The sequence below is a fragment of the Cavia porcellus genome, unplaced genomic scaffold (assembly GCF_034190915.1).
Source record: "Cavia porcellus strain 051 isolate PalLab524CR breed Dunkin Hartley unplaced genomic scaffold, mCavPor4.1 scaffold_17, whole genome shotgun sequence".
In the NCBI taxonomy this organism is placed as follows: Eukaryota; Metazoa; Chordata; class Mammalia; order Rodentia; family Caviidae; genus Cavia; species Cavia porcellus.
This window is the reverse complement of record NW_026947500.1, coordinates 805,287-820,970: the sequence shown is the minus strand read 5'-3', so window position 1 is coordinate 820,970 and position 15,684 is coordinate 805,287. Positions and strand designations below refer to the sequence as shown.

The window sequence follows — 15,684 nt, the reverse complement described above, 5'->3', positions numbered from 1 at the left end:
TTGTTAGAGTCAGATAGCTTGTACTCTGAATAACCACTATGAAGACAAAAATATGCGATGCCTTCATTAGTCTAGCTCTTACTAACATGGTTTGAAATTCTGTTCTTTTCTGATTTTTATTTTTTTCTCTTTAAAATTTAAAAAATATTAGGACTATGAAAAAAGGCCATAGATCTCTGAGTTCTGAATAGTAGATGGTCCAACCTTACTCTCTATTCTGATCTTGATACCCAGAATGGAAAGGGAAATACAGTATATATTAGGAGTGTAGTCATCAGAAAGAGAAGGTATTGGTGACTTAGGAGGGAGAGAAAGGCAACAATACTTTTGGTACCAATTTTTGAGAGCTGTTTTACAAAGAAACCTGGATAAACCAGATGTGGGGAATGCCTGTGCCACTTTCACGAGCAGTTTGCACACGAACGCTTTTGCTCATTATGACTCTTTAAATGGCATAGGACAGTGATGTTAAAGCATTGAGTGATCAATTCAGGCCAGGGCTGGCTACCCAGGTATGTAGTCCGACTCACCTTTGATAGGTGAGTGTGATACAAGGTCTGAATTTAGAATTCTTGGGAGTTGAGGCGGTAATAAGCTTAGATGATTGTTCTTCATTACCATCATTGTAATAGCTGTCACTTAGTAAAGTGTACCTGCGCTGGTATCAGGTGAAGCTTTTTGTGTGGATGAACAACTTTTGAGATAGGCGTGGTGTTTAGTTAGCATCATTCGACAAATGAAGTCAGCAAAGGCATAAAACCCACTCCATTAAGTGTGTAATTTGAAATTCAAGAACTAGCTAAGTTGTTGTTGTTGGTGGTGGTCGTGTGTGTGTGTGTGTGTGTGTGTGTGTGTGTGTGTGTGTGTTAGACTGAACCCATGTCCATGTTCTGTATGGGTACGGTCCTCTTGGATTGCCAGTGGTGTCGTGTTTTTATCTTTGGGAAATCCATTATTACATGTCATATGATCAGTTACTGCCACACTCTACCTAGTTCTTGATCTCACTCCCAAACCCAGTCATGAATCCAGTATCTAGGGCTCAGGAAGGAGCTGTATGGGAATAAAAATATTCAGAGAGTCTGATGAGAGATGGTGACTGTCATATTCCTTCTATACTCAGAGAAAGTTAGTTAAGGCTCTGTCTACAGGAAGTGACTGTCATTTAGGGGCAGTTTGCCTGGCACAGTCCAGTTTTATGCTCGTTATCACAGACATTGTTAATAGCACCTCTTGTCATTCTCAAAAGTATCTCCCATTGGAAAATGAATTTTAGTGAGCCCACTATCATTCAGCTTTTGCATGTTGTTTGCACACAAGAATTGGCCTAATACTGCCTGAGATTAGACCTATTTCTGTATTTTTAAGCAGTGACAACTGTTCAAGTGTGGGAGACATTGTATAGGGCCACATGGCAGGGGCCAGAAAAATGTTTATGGTGTAGCTATGCTGTGTCAGCAGCTGCCGTTCTTAATATACAGTCTTCAGGTACAACAAATGACCGAAAATTACCAAGAAGATAAGGAATTTGGGTCAAAATCCTTAAGCAGGGAACTGTTCCCTGAACAGTATGGTCTGGGAAGGCTGACTTTAGGAATTCTGACTTTGACATCTGACCTTGTAACTCTGAAAGGAGCTGTCCTATAGCTGTTGGAAGCTGAATTTGACTTAGTTGAGAACTCAATATTAGAAGAAAGAAAAACATTAGAGTTCTTTAATAGATAAGTAGGGTTTCTGTCTCTTTCTTATGTCATGAGTTGCCTTTGTAATTGAAGTGCCTTTTAAAGACTGGAAATTATGTGTATTATGAGAAGCAGAGTCTATATTTCCTGATAATTTTATTTTTAATTTGTGAAGAGACTCAAAGCTGAGGCCTAGTAATTTTATTCTTAAGGGATTACTGTTAGAACAACTTCTTTTTTAACTCCTGATTAATTAGAAATCCTTGACTTGCTTCTATCGTGAATAGCTTGTCTAAAAATATTTCAACTCCTGAGCCAGATTGTATTGAGATGTTTAGCTGAATCCACGCTGTTTACCAATGTGAGGTAGTTTTTGTTGATTGATAATATTATACTGTCAAAGTGCAGAGCAAATCATATAACAATGTGATGCTTCAGATGTAAAATAGAATCAAAGACCTGAGAGTTTCAAGGGTAATGTATCGTTTTTTCTTTTTCTAAAATAGAAACTGTATACAATTTGAGAGAAGAGAATAGACAACTAAGGAAAGCACACCAAGACATACACACACAACTTCAAGATGTCAAGGTAAAGTGCAGTGAGATGTGTGTCTTCTTGATGTGTCCCTGCTTTTCCCTGTTGAATGAGTGTAAGTCACTTGACGTGCTTTCCAACACCAGACTGTTACTGTGGGCTTTGTACAACTGGAAGACACCTGGTATTTTTACCACTTGAGCATTGTGAGGTACAAAAGGCAGTCTGCAATCTGAATGTTTTCACTAATACTGAAATTGTTCTTTCAGAAATTGGTTGTATTTTAACAACATTTATATTTCCAGAAGTTTTTTAATGAAAGATATGTTCCTTTGGTTTTGATTTCCCTGTAAATGATTACATTTGGGTAGCATATTTTAGATTTTGAATGGCTACATAAATCTTAGTCTTCCATTCCCAGTAATTTTAAAGTTAAAAGCAAAATATAAACAAGCAAGTAGTGTTTAGATAGTTCATAACAAAGAATCTGTTTCATAACATAAAGCTCAACCTGTAAAATTCTTTTTTGTATAGCAACAGCATAAGAATTTACTCTCCGAGCATGAACAACTTGTAGTGACTTTGGAAGACCACAAGAGTGCACTAGCTGCTGCACAGGTTAGAAGGGTAGCAGCCTGTCAGTTCTTCTAAAAGTCTGCCTAATCCTGCCAAATTCTTCTATGCATGTAGTCTCTTACAAGTCACTCTTCAGTGAATTTTTAGGAAAGAGCTATCCTAATTCTGAAAACAGTGCATGCATTTCAAATCCATCCAAGAGAATATTAAGCATTTGATTTATTTTTTGCACTGGTCGTATGCTGCATCTGACTAATGCTACTTCTACTAGGTCCTAAATGCAGTAGCCTAATACTCACTTAAATCAAAGGAATTGTCCTATACATATTTTGCAACTATCTGATCTGTGTCAGCTCTTGGTGTGGGATGTGTAGTGCTTTATGGTGCTGGCTACCTAAGTAACTCATTGTCACTTTGTTTTCCTCGTGTCTTTCCCTCATTCACAGCATTCAAACCTACACACACTCTTTTTGGGACAAGGTTTATGGGGTTGGTGTTGGTCAAATCACAGAAAAGTAGAAGAGTCATTAGAGGAGGAAAAACTATTTGTTCAAAGCCTAGAGCAGCCCTTGGAAAAAGGCAGGTTCTGAGTGCGTATTTACTGAACGAAAAAGAGACGCCTCGCTTACTCACTGTATTAAACTACATCTCCATTCTTTTGGCATTACAAAAGGGCAAAGTTACAAACTACCTGAGAGAATTTATACTGTTACTTCTCTTCATGAAATTATCAAAACATGCAATATGCTGGGTCCTAAATCGTCTCTGAGGCCATAGCTTCTATATTTGTGGGACTCTTAAGACAGTCATTCACTGTCTTTCTAGTAAACTTTTGCTGTGTAGTAGTTTTATTTACAAATGTGTAAAGAAATTGACTTTAGAAGATATTATTTCATTTCAAACTTTTTGTGAACTTTTATCCAGTGTTATTTTTTTTATTTAAGGAGAAAAAGAAAAAAACAGAAAAAGGGTACAAGTAATACAGAATTTCAAAAAAATAAACAATAGAAATCACTAGTTAATAGATTACATATTGTCATCTTAGAAATAGTTGTTCAAGTTACAAAATTAAAGCATATAAAGTGGACATTCAAACAGTGAGACTGTAAACAGTTCTGTTCAATGATCCAACAAAAACTCAGTAATATGGTTACCTATCTTATATGCTTAAATATACATGCAGTTATATCCTTTAGACCACTTTCTTTTCCTCTCTTTTTTACAATGAGAATTACATATTTTGGGCTTTATTACTCCCACAGTTCTTATTACTTTTTTGTAAGAGAATAAAACCAAATGTGACATAACAAAACGGAGTCAGTCAAATCAAAAGGATGGACGTAGTACATAATGTAAAAACAGAATACAAGGTGATCAATATTGGTTACCATAATGCATCTTGCTATCTTAAAAAGAATTGCCTATATCATCAGTTACAGTAAAATTGAACAAAACAGTAAAGAACAAAACCAATAAAACCAAAACATTGGAGACTTTATAGGACTTCAAAAGAAGATAATAATCAAACCAGAATGGGCATCATAGTGAATCTTATTGTCTTCACAGTTGTTGCCTATACTTTCAAACTTGGTACTATCAAGCAAAACAGAATAGAGTGAAATCAGTCAAAACAAGATGGTGAGAGCAATACAGGGTTTCAAATCAAGTTAATAAGAAATCAAAGTGGGTTACTATAGTATATACTGCTATTTTTTTATTTATTTTTCCCTTAATTAAAAAGATAAAAATAAATAATAATAAAGGAGATTGAGATAAAAGAGGACATAACAACAAAACAGTACAGGTCAGAACCTAACCATTTAAGCAAAATAGTGTTTCACCACAAGATATCCCGACATAATAGTAGTTACCATAGTGTCTCTTTCCTTGAAATCTTTGAGTATAACTTCGTATATTGTAGTATCAAACATATCAAGACAATGTAAAACCATTCAAGAGAATGACAGTATTACAGGGTATTTAGAACCAACTAACAGAAAATGAACAACGATTTCTGCATTATCTCCTTGTCTATAAAAGTTTATGTTTACATTATCACATATAATAAAATCCAATAAGGTACAACATGTTAAGACTGATGGAGACAGAAGAACAAAAGCTTGATGGGACTTCAAAACAAGATGCTATTAAATCAGCATTAGCTATTGTGATGTCTTGTTTTTTCCAAAATAGCTGTTCCTACCATCCAACCTTCTCTGCGTCATTTCTGTTGAGCTCTTTTTCTGTCATCAGTTGTCAGTTTGTCTTCTTTATTTTGCTTTCTGCTCCATTCATTGTGGCCGCTCTGCCACTGTTTCTGGAATCTTGATATTTTTCTCTTTTAGAATGTCCTGCAGTAATCTTGTAGAGTTGAATTGGTGGTTGCAAATTCCCCTAGTTCCTCTTTATCCTGGAAGCACCTTGTTTCTCCATTGATTTCTAGGGACAGTTGTGCAGGATATACCAATCTTGGCTGGAGGTTATTGTCTTTCAAAGCTTGAATTATTTCACCCCACACTCTTCGTTATTTGATGGTTTGTGCTGAGAAGTCTGCTGTAATTTTGATGGGTGTTCCCTTGTAAGTGATCTATTTCTTGTCTCTGACAGCTTTTAATATTCTGTTCTTATATTGGATTTCTGGAATTTTGATTATTATATGCCTCAGTGTGGTTCTGTTGGGGTTGTAGGTGGCTGAGGTCCTTTATGCCTCATAGATCTGAGTATCTTTCCCTTTTCTCATATTAGGGAAGTTCTCCTTGATTATTTCTGTGAATAATCAGAACTGCAAAATGCCTTTGCAGTTCATTTTTTTTATTCCTGCTTCTTCCTTTACATTCTTAATTCTTAAGTTATAGATCCTCTTATCATTTTTTTTATTGTTACTGCTTGTTTCCTTGTTATTTTTAAGAAGTTTTTCCTTTCATGCTCCCACATTACAAATCTGTCCTCCAGTTCAGATAATCTATCCTTAGTTTCATTCAAGCTGCTATGCCAGCTTTCAATAGTTTTTAGTTTCTTGGTAATCTCTTTGAACCTGCTTCATGTATTCTATGTTTTCTCTATTTTCTCCATCAAACACTTCTCCCTTTTTTTTCTGTTCTTCCATTCCACCATCTGTTTTTTTCTTGGGAGGTGCTTAGCATTCATTTCTTTAACTATTCTACTTATATCTTGCTTTACTTGGTTAAATAGTTCACTTTTGAACTCGTCTATGAGGTCCTGGAGATATTGCTTTATGTCTATTGGTGCCGTGCCTGATATTGCATGTTTTCTGTCCTCATTCTCCTTTGCATTTACCTTTCCTGGATCAGTGTTCTCAGAATTGGGGACTGAGGACCTTTCTTGTTGCTCCCTCTACTTTTTGTTCCTTCCATACAAGCGTATATAGGAGGCCCAGTTTCTTTCTTTGTTGGTTACAGTTTGTTTGAATCGCACTGGCTAGGTGTTCCCGCCCACTGCAGTGTACTAGGGAGACACAGACCTGGGCAGTCTATGCTGGGCCTGGCCCTCCAGATCAGTCAACTTGCTGAAGGGTGCACAGCCAGGCCCAGGGACCTGTTTTGGGCTAGCCTATTGGGTCTTAGTCCGTGGTGTCACCCAGGTCAAGCACTCCCCACCAGTCCCACTTGAGAGGGAAATATGTGACTAAAGTCCCTGCAACATCCCATTCCGGCTAGTCTGCCTGGTCCCAGAATGTCCTGTGTTGGAGTCTCCTAGTCTGTGGAAGGGTCCCCATTCCTTTCACTCACTGCAGGTCGATGCAGGGCTCCCTGCCAGCTCTGCTCTCAATTTGGTTCACCGATTCCTGCTCTCAGAGCTTTTGCGTCTCTATCCCTGCTGTGCCGAATCAGATGCAGCAGCCGTGGCAGGAAATTCAAGCCGCAGTTTCCAGAGGCACGGGTTTCAGCTTCAGCACTGAGATTTTAGCTGTTCCAATCGTAGCACTGGGATTGCATTTCCAGTTGGTTTCTCTTGGCTTAGTTCATTCCTGAGTTGGCAGGGTATATCTCCCCCTGCTTAGGACTACCCACACCACACCATTCCTGGAATCTAAGCTGGCTATCTCAGAGAGCCTCGGTAGCTGCTGTTATCTATCCACCATGTTCTCCCAGAAGTCTGTCCAGTGTTATTTTATATGAAGTTGTTCTTTATACTATAAATTGTGACAAACTGATTTGGATACACTGTGCTATAATAACTGTAAATACCTTATTAAGCAACAATCTGAAAGCTCATGATAAGAAAATATAGCTGACATTAATTTCTCAAGGAAGAATACTGGCAATATTACTGATAGAGTTCTGTAAAGGAAAAAATTTACAGGTACATAGTTTTCTATTTCTCTAAATGTCTTTTTTGAGGGAGTACTGTTAAGTTTTGCTTGCCTTTTAAAATAGACATTCTATGACAAAGGTGATAATGAAAGCCATATGTCTTAGTTTGAGCTGCCATTAAAACACTATAGAATGAATGGCTTATAAACAGTAGAAATTTATTTCTCATAGTTCTGCAGGCTAAAAGCCCTAATGTCGGGTGCTAGCATGATTAGATTCTTTCAGGGTTGAAGATTCCTTGTGTCCTCAAAGAATGAAAGAGATGGAGAAAGTTCTGAGGATTCCCTTTTGTAAAGGCACTAGTCTCCTTCCTACAAGCTCACTCTTGTAACCTGATTACCCTGCAAACTCTTTACCTTTTGATACCATCACATTGAGAATTAGGATTTCAGTATATGAATTTTGAAAAAATACAAACATAAAGAAACATATGGGAACTTTTCCCTAAATTTCCTTTTTAAAAAATGCTGTTTCAGGTATCTACATTTTTCATGCAGATCATCTTCTGGGTTCTGCCTTGACCATTTAATTTTTAAATATAGTTAAGGACTTTATATCTTTATAATCCAGGGAGGTGTGTAACATTTTATATCGAGGTAAACTGAGACCAAAGGGAAGTATACAGTAGTTGACCCATGATAGGTAGGTGACCAGAACCAAGTTTGAAGCTCAAATCTTTCTGGTTTCACTATGAAATTTAATTATGAAGTATATGTGTTGAGGCTTCCTTGTCTCGTTACCTGGATCTTGCCCTAGACCCTTTAAATCACAACTTCTGTATTGGGAACCCAAACGCCTACATCTTTAACTAATATCAGAGCCACAGAATTTATTGCCTTCAAATGTTAGGTATCTTGGAGAAGAAAAAAAAAGTATAATTGAGTTTCGTGTATTCTTATGTAGCAACCTGCTGCAGCTCTAGATGTTCCTAGAAGGAAGTTGCAGTAAGAGGATAAGAAAACAAAGACACAAAAGCTGGGCTCAGGTGGAGCCTTACTCACCTCATGGGAGAGAAGGAACTGGCCCCTTATTGCCAGGTGTTTATTTATACCTTTTAGCAACTTAATGTCACATGACACCCTGTTGTCCTAGCGAACCACTGTTCAGATCGTCTTGGGGCCAGGTGTTCTCTGGGCTGAGGCAGCTTCTTCATGTGGCTTGCCCTGGCCCCAGGCGATCTTTGATCTCAGGATGGTCATGCTCCAGCCTTGTGCATGTGGTCGGTTTCCAGCTTCAACAGCTCTCAACATTCTTCCATGAAACTTAAACTATTAAAAACATCACTGTGTGGCTGTCATTTGTTTTCTTCCGTGACTTCCGAAGTTCCAAAGTTGGTTTACAAGTTTTGAAAGATTTCTGAGATAAGGGACACGACTAGCCATGTGGTACACCTTACTACAAATTATATGCAGGCACTATTCTGGCACAGATTCAGCAAACAGACTTTTTCTCTTTTGGGCAAATTAGAGAGAAGCAGAAATATGTCTCTTCACCGGGGTAGAAGCGCACTGGGAAACATGGCAGGGCTCCAGCAGCAGTGGGCCTGCCCATACCAGCTTGACTCGCCCACTCTGCTGGGTACCCTGAAGAAGGCAGCCCTCTCTCGGGATCTTGTTTACAGAAAGATTTGCTGTTCTTTGTATGTGCTCATGTAAGTGTGTATGTACACATACAGCATTTTTTTCAGTATAGCATTGGTGGTACATACAATGAGTCCTGTATACAGAGCATCTACTGATTTTGTCAAAATTGATTTGTTTTTAATCTTTTCAGCTCTTTGTATTAAAAATATTACACTACACACGACATGCCACATGTGCATTCACTCAACAATATATGCATATAGATCTGTCTTTGTGAGTGTGTTAATCCTTGTACCTGCATTACTGCCCTTATCACTTTAAAAGGGTATTCAGAATCGAAGAATAGAAACCCAGACCCATGCTTGTTTCACTACTTTTTTAGGAACAACAGAGCACACAGTCTAGGAAGCATTCTAGCAGATAGAGGGCCCAGTGTGAGTACAGACTCACTCAGATGGAGAGGGTGACCCGAGCAATTCTCTCTGTCTCTCTCTCTCTCTCTCTGTCTCTCTCTCTCTCTCTCTCTCTCTCTCTCTCTCTCTCACCTCCTTGATTCCTTTCCTCTGAAAATTTTACTCATACCATATTGCTAAAGATAATACACAATTGTATTTGTGTAACTGTAAATTTTTAAGATTTTTAATGTGATGAAATTTGTATTGCATATTTTAATAAAGAAATTTATACTAGAAAGTTATTTATAAAAATTATAACTTTGTTTAATGTAGCACAGATGACTAACATCTGCCTTAGGTACTTTTTCTTTTAACACTAATTCTAATATGCATGTGCTCAGACGGTTAAGCATGTCCAAGAAGAATAACAATGCATGAAAACTAGGTATTTTCTTTTTTGGATGTATGCATAATAGTTTTGCCTTGTCTTCTAGTGAACTTAAATACCTATCTGTAAATGATTTTTTTTCCTTCTCTAATTGTGCAATGTGCATCCAATTGTGCAATTTCTATGCAGACTCAAGTTGCAGAATATAAACAGCTGAAAGATACTCTGAATAAGATTCCAAGCTTTCGAAAATCTGACCAAACAGAGCTGCAAAATGTTACCCTTACCCAAATGGCACATTCTCCACAAGGTTACAACACAGCGAGGAGGCAGCCAACCGGGAAGCCACAAGGGGTAAGAGGCACAGACTGCTGGTGGTCTATGGTTAGGCCACTTTCCCTGTGCATCTGTCACAAGATGAACTGCTCTCCGTAGTGCCCCCTCTGCAGAGTAATATTCTCCAACTTTAGTGTGTGTCAGAATCTCCAGTAGGGCTTATTAAGACACAGACTATTGAGCTGCAGCCAGTGTTTCAGATTTAGTTCATTTGGAGGTGAAGCCTGCAGGTTTGCACTTCTAACTGATTCAGCCAAGCTGGGGAGAACATTTTGACAACTACTATTGCAGGGTTTTCTGGGAAGGACTTTACTGGCTATGTCTTTTTCATGAGGACTTACTTGTCTTAAAGGAGCTGTAGAATCTGAGTGTTTCAAGGTTGGTTGATTTATATTTTTCCTTGACGAGGGTGAGAAGGTTAAATAGTCAGGGGTTATTATATGACACTCACATACTAAGTCAGTATCCTTAAAGTTGGGACAGTGCTGGGCCGATAGAAGGCATGTCAAGATGTATATTAAAATACATGCATGACGGTGCCGGGATATAAGTGGTTTATTGGAAGTCAAGACTTACTTAAGATCTCCTCCTAAGTGAGAGGTCAAAAATGTCCTTATTATTCTTACAGTTATTTTTGCAATACAACATGTAATAAAAATGAGAAGTATGCTTGTCTTTCCCCTAGTAAAGTCCTTTTTAATGGCAAATGTTTGAGAAGACTTCCCCCAGGTTGACTGAGTGGACTTCATGTATGATGGTCTTCACTCTCCTCAGAGCATTTCTTCACTGACAGATTCCATGTCCTTGTAGACTCTGTTTTCTCTCTGGGTCTTGTGGTAACTGTTAGCTTAAACATGTTAGATAAGTCACTTGCCTGTCATTTGGTTCTGCCCTCTTCTACTTTGACTAGCATTTTACTGGGTTGATCTTCTGATGACTCACAGCTTCAGTTTTTTACTTGTGAGTTGGCAATAGTAGTTATTTGTTCTAACCTCCTTCACAGACATAGTGTGAAGCTTTATATCAGGTGTTTGAAATCACTTAGAAATCTAGAAAAATATTTCCTTTAAAAGGCAGGGCAGTATTAAGTGTAACTTACCAGATAGCTTAGGATCTTAGTAAAATGTACAGCTCTAGAAGTTGCACTCAGGTGTCTCAAAAGTGACTTTTTCTCCCCAGTCAATCAGTCGTACAGTTCCATTTCTAAAATTTGATAATTGTATTTCTGTTAGTTTTAGAATACTATTCCACATTTATTTTCACTGTGGGAAAGTAATATGACCAAAGAAGTAAATTTTTTCTGATGAAGAAGGCTAAGGAAGAAAAAAGGTGTGAAAGATTTATATTACTGCTCAATATTATATTATTGCTCCTTTCCTGAGTAATGGAGATTATATAGAGACCTCTGAAGCTATGGGAAAAACTTTTGAATCAACCAATTTTAGAGTGGTAGTATTCTAAATCATGACACTTTTGTTGTTCTGTTCAGTTTTCTGTACTGACAATACATATTATTTACAAAACACTGACTTACACAGGATTTATTTTGATATATTAAGATTTATTTATACATTAAGAATACTTTGTTGTATCTTAGCTGGCACTATTTTAAACATGGATATCCTTAGCTCTGAGGCCAGAAAGCACCTCTGCAATATGCAGAAAGAAGGGTATGCAGAAAGACCTATCTGCATAACACAACTAAGGTAGCATTCAATGTTTGGGGGGCAGTGCTTCAGCACTGATGTGCAAAATTTTCTGCCCTGGGAGATCATAACCACTTGTCTCAAGGCTCGAACCCAGTGGACAGCCCTGGAGCATTGGCTTTGTATCCTGTTGGGCAGGGATACAGCAACTGTGTCTAACTTCAAAGATTACAGATTAGTACATTCAGACAGCCCTGTTTACATTGCTCAAAGCCAATTAAAGGGAAAAGGATATAGCTTAGACAGCTCTGTACATATCAGTACATAGAGTTAGGGCAAGGTTTAGCCAAAGTAGAGATAATTGGTCTTTATTCAGGGAGAGTCACCAGGTGCTCCTCTACCAATATCCACATGTACCCTTGGACATAGAGGTATTGTATCACTACCCTTGAAATACAAGAGTGTCATTTCTTGTTATGTGTTTGGCCTAGGAGTCTCGCTATAATGATATATGGCAGAAGCAAGAAGCGATGCCTGGACGAGCAGAAAAAATGCAATCTTATACTCCCACCCAGAAGGGAGCAGAATTCCAGGCTGCTGCAGAGCACAACCCACAGGAAGTGGAGGCCAGAGAGCCAGAGGTGCGCCAGGTGGAAGAGGAGCACAGGAAGGCCCTGGAAGAGGAGGAAATGGAGCAAGTTGGGCAGGCAGAACGTCTCGAGGAGGAACACGATCCATCGCCCGAGGAGCAGGACCAGGACTGGAGAGAGCAGCGTGCTCAGAAGGAAGCAGCCAGCATGCTGGGAGGGCATCCTCAGGCTGAGGTGCAGACCCCCACTCTGAGTCCATGGGGATGGGAAACATGGCTTTGCTTTTCAATAGTAAAGACAAATCCTTGTGTATTACAGTGTCTTTAAAAATTGGAAGATTTCATCCAATGTAATGTGCATATATTTGTTTATTATTATAATATTCATAACATAGCTACTTATGTACCTCAGAAAGGTGGTGGGCCACCAGAACAATTGCAGCTGGTGTATGTAGAGTTCTTCATGTTGTCAGTGATGCACAGAGATCCGTGCTCACGTCCCTCAGAAGAGAGGCCTAGGTGGGCACCTTAACAGTCACTTTGCCGTAATGTGCTCAGGTCCCATCTAGAGGAGCTTGAGATAGAAAAGGTCTTGTTTTCTTGGTATTTTGGTTTTTTTTTAATAATCAGGAATCTCCCTCTTATTTGGGTAGTGCCAGTTGGTGTAGTGGCATTTGCCCATTCCCTTTCAGTAGTGAGTAAAACTGCACTCGGGAAGCTGAGGTAGGAGGATTGCTGAAAGGGAGGCCAGTCCGGGCTGCATGGTGAGTTCAAGTCCAGCCTGAGATACATAGCAAGGTATTGTCAAAGCAACACAACCAAAACGAAGCAGCTACTTTGCCATGTGGGAATACTCTACTAGGTAACTATGTTTAATCAGTTTCTGCTTTGTCCCTGCTGCTCCTTGTACATAAGTAAAACTTTCTACCTTTTACAAAAGGTAGGCTCTCACTGTTAGTAGTACTTCAGCAGAAACATGGAGGCAGCCACTTTCCTTTCTTCTACTACCTCTGCGCTGACACCCCATGATGGGTCGCCTGGCCTTGGCCTGGGTGCCGATTGCCTCTGTACCTCTGACGCTTTGGGCGCAGAGAGACTTAGAGTTCCCTGCGGCTTCGGCCACGTGGGTGTCCTGGCCTCCACAGCTGCCTTCCTGTATATTTGCTAACACAGCCTCAGGCAGCCTCTGCCAGTCTGTGCCCTTCCTCACCGAGGGTAGCAGTGCCCCACTTGCTTTAACTTCCCTTAACTTTGTGTTCTGTTTCCTTTGTTCAATTGTGTGTGCCTGTGCTTGTTGGCCGGGATGGGAAGGCAGCGAGGAGTTCAATGGAAAACATAGTTTTAAGTATCGCTTCTCCTAGTTTCCTTTGATCAAGCAGTACTGTCTTCTTAATTATTCCTGTTTTCCTTTGAAGAAAATCAATTTTCTGCTTTCCCACTGTCACCTGGAGTGTGACATATTTTGTTTCTGCTAACTTAGGACTGTATATACATTGCTGGAGTTAATTAGCATTCCTGGGTCTTTAACTCTTCATGGAAAAATCCTTAGCCTCACAAATGGCCCAATTAGTGTAGGCTACAAAGTACCTAGCTGTTGCAGAAGCTTGTGAACATAAATTTAATTACAATTTGAAACTGATTTCTTATGTTATGTGCTCTGTTCCATTTTGAGCAAGGAGCATACTCAGAGTCTGCCTTAATGTCCGCAAATTGGGAAGGTTGTAGTTGCCAAGAAAAGCCAAAGTCAATGCAGAGAAAGCTGGAAAACAGGAGTTCTCTCGACTGTATTGGGTCACCTCAGAAACAGGTGTCAATAAACCAGCTGTGCTTCTGAATTTGGCGTGAGACCAGTGAAGGCAAAACTCTGAGGGGAGGATTCCTTTGGCTCAGAATCAACACTTCTTTGCACCAGGTGTACCCTTCAGCCAAGCTGGTTACCCGATTCCGATCCCCGTATGAGGAGCAATTGGAGCAACAGAGGCTGGCAGCGAGGAGGGACGAGGAGGCCCAGCGGCTACGAGAACACCAGGAAGCCTTGCACCAGCAGAGGCTGCAGGGACACCTGTTGTGGCAGCAGCAGCAGCAGCAGCAGCAGGAGCAGCGGGAGCAGGAGCGGCAGTTTCTGGCCAGAGAGATGGCCCAGCAGAGGCAGGCTGGGCACGAGGAGGGCCTGCGGCAGCACCAGGAGCAGCTACGGTAGCCTTGCCCTCCCTTTCCTCGATGGGTTCAGGCAGCCCTTCCTCAGCCTAATCAAGAAATGAAACATAACTTGTACATTGGTGACACGGGGACACGAGTGGCTCACATAGCCAAGCTAGAATAATGACTTGACAATTAAGGGCCAGATGTTTAATTTCAAATATAACCAGCATTTTTTTCTATTTAAGAGCAATAGTTTAGGTCTGACAGTAGCCTAGCAGCCTTTATGCTAACTCTATTTTTCTTATCACTGAAAGATATGCTGCCTTTTTGAAAGCATATTTTTATTATTATACCTTATTGTGTACTTAAAAAGTTAAAAAAAATAGGACTTTTTAAGAGGCGTTGAAAAATTGTATTACTATCTTGAAAGATAAATGACCTGTGTCACTGAATTTATAATGTTTGTGCCCCTGACAGGCAGCAAGCTCACTATAATGCTGTGGATAACGATATCATTCAGGGACCAGAGGACCAGAGAGTCCAAGAAGAGGAAGGAGGTGGTAAGACTTCTTTAATGACGAATGGTTTTAAAAAATCACTAGGTAACACTATATGACACCAGTAAGCTGATTTTATGTAACACCAAGCAGGTAAAAGCATAACTGAGTAGCTGCACAAAAGACCTGTGAACTATGCTTCTTTCGTTGTTACTGAATTAGTCGTAATCCTGAGAGTATACACTGGTTTCAAAAACCAATCAAAATAATCTCTCTCCTCTGTAATATTTTCTCCATAGTTTAATCTTTTTGCATATGAAAAAGTTGTTTCTGACAAATCATCATAGGATTATTGTGCTCTGGAGAAATTCCAACATTTTCTTCTTTCCTTGGAAGTCTCTGCATCATTGTCTCAAAAGTTTTTAAATTAAATCAAAAACAGCTTTTCTTTATGATAAAGTTCTAGCATGTAATTTATCAAATGTTGCTTGCTGTGATGACAGAGCTACACAGTAACTGTCTCCCTGGCACCACGAATGCTTAGATGGGCATTGTTTCCTAAGAAGAGTCTCAAGGGGAGGTGGTGACCCACACTCCCTCCCTTGCAGTGATATTTTATAGCTGTAAGAGTCAAGGAAGTGTTTTCCTTATGTCCCTCAGGAGTCACTTTAAGTTGTTTTGTTCTCCTACCAGTAAGACTAGAAAACAGTTTTCTACCCTTCTTTATTTAATGAATTCCTTTGTGCACCTATAAATTACCCTCTGTATTTTCTGTAACTGAAGACTATCCATAATTCCCTCTTTTATCCTACTACCTTCAAAACTGATTTGCTCTTATTGCTGTTACAGTTCTCATCACCTAAAGATTTTTTTTTCAAAAGCAGCAAGAATTCATCTGCATGAATGTAAGTGTGTAATGTGTCTCTGTTGTGGCACCGTCATCATTGCTGTATTAATGGGCTGGATTTTTTATGGTGGTGT

General features: G+C 39.4%; 1 protein-coding gene across 5 annotated transcripts in view; it reads left to right on the top strand.

Annotated features, from left to right (window-relative positions):
- The window catches only part of Golim4 (golgi integral membrane protein 4), a 77,037-nt gene that overhangs the window by 41,574 nt on the left and 19,779 nt on the right, over window positions 1-15,684 (top strand). For 3 of the 5 annotated variants that reach the window (XM_063227119.1, XM_013145497.3, XM_063227122.1), the window contains exons 6-11: window positions 2,189-2,271; window positions 2,752-2,835; window positions 9,683-9,847; window positions 11,967-12,299; window positions 13,977-14,260; window positions 14,684-14,766. In XM_063227119.1, coding sequence (XP_063083189.1) covers window positions 2,189-2,271; window positions 2,752-2,835; window positions 9,683-9,847; window positions 11,967-12,299; window positions 13,977-14,260; window positions 14,684-14,766 — 1,032 coding nt within the window. The remainder of the gene's footprint in view (window positions 1-2,188; window positions 2,272-2,751; window positions 2,836-9,682; window positions 9,848-11,966; window positions 12,300-13,976; window positions 14,261-14,683; window positions 14,767-15,684) is intronic. The other 2 variants (XM_063227120.1, XM_063227121.1) reach the window with 1 other exon arrangement.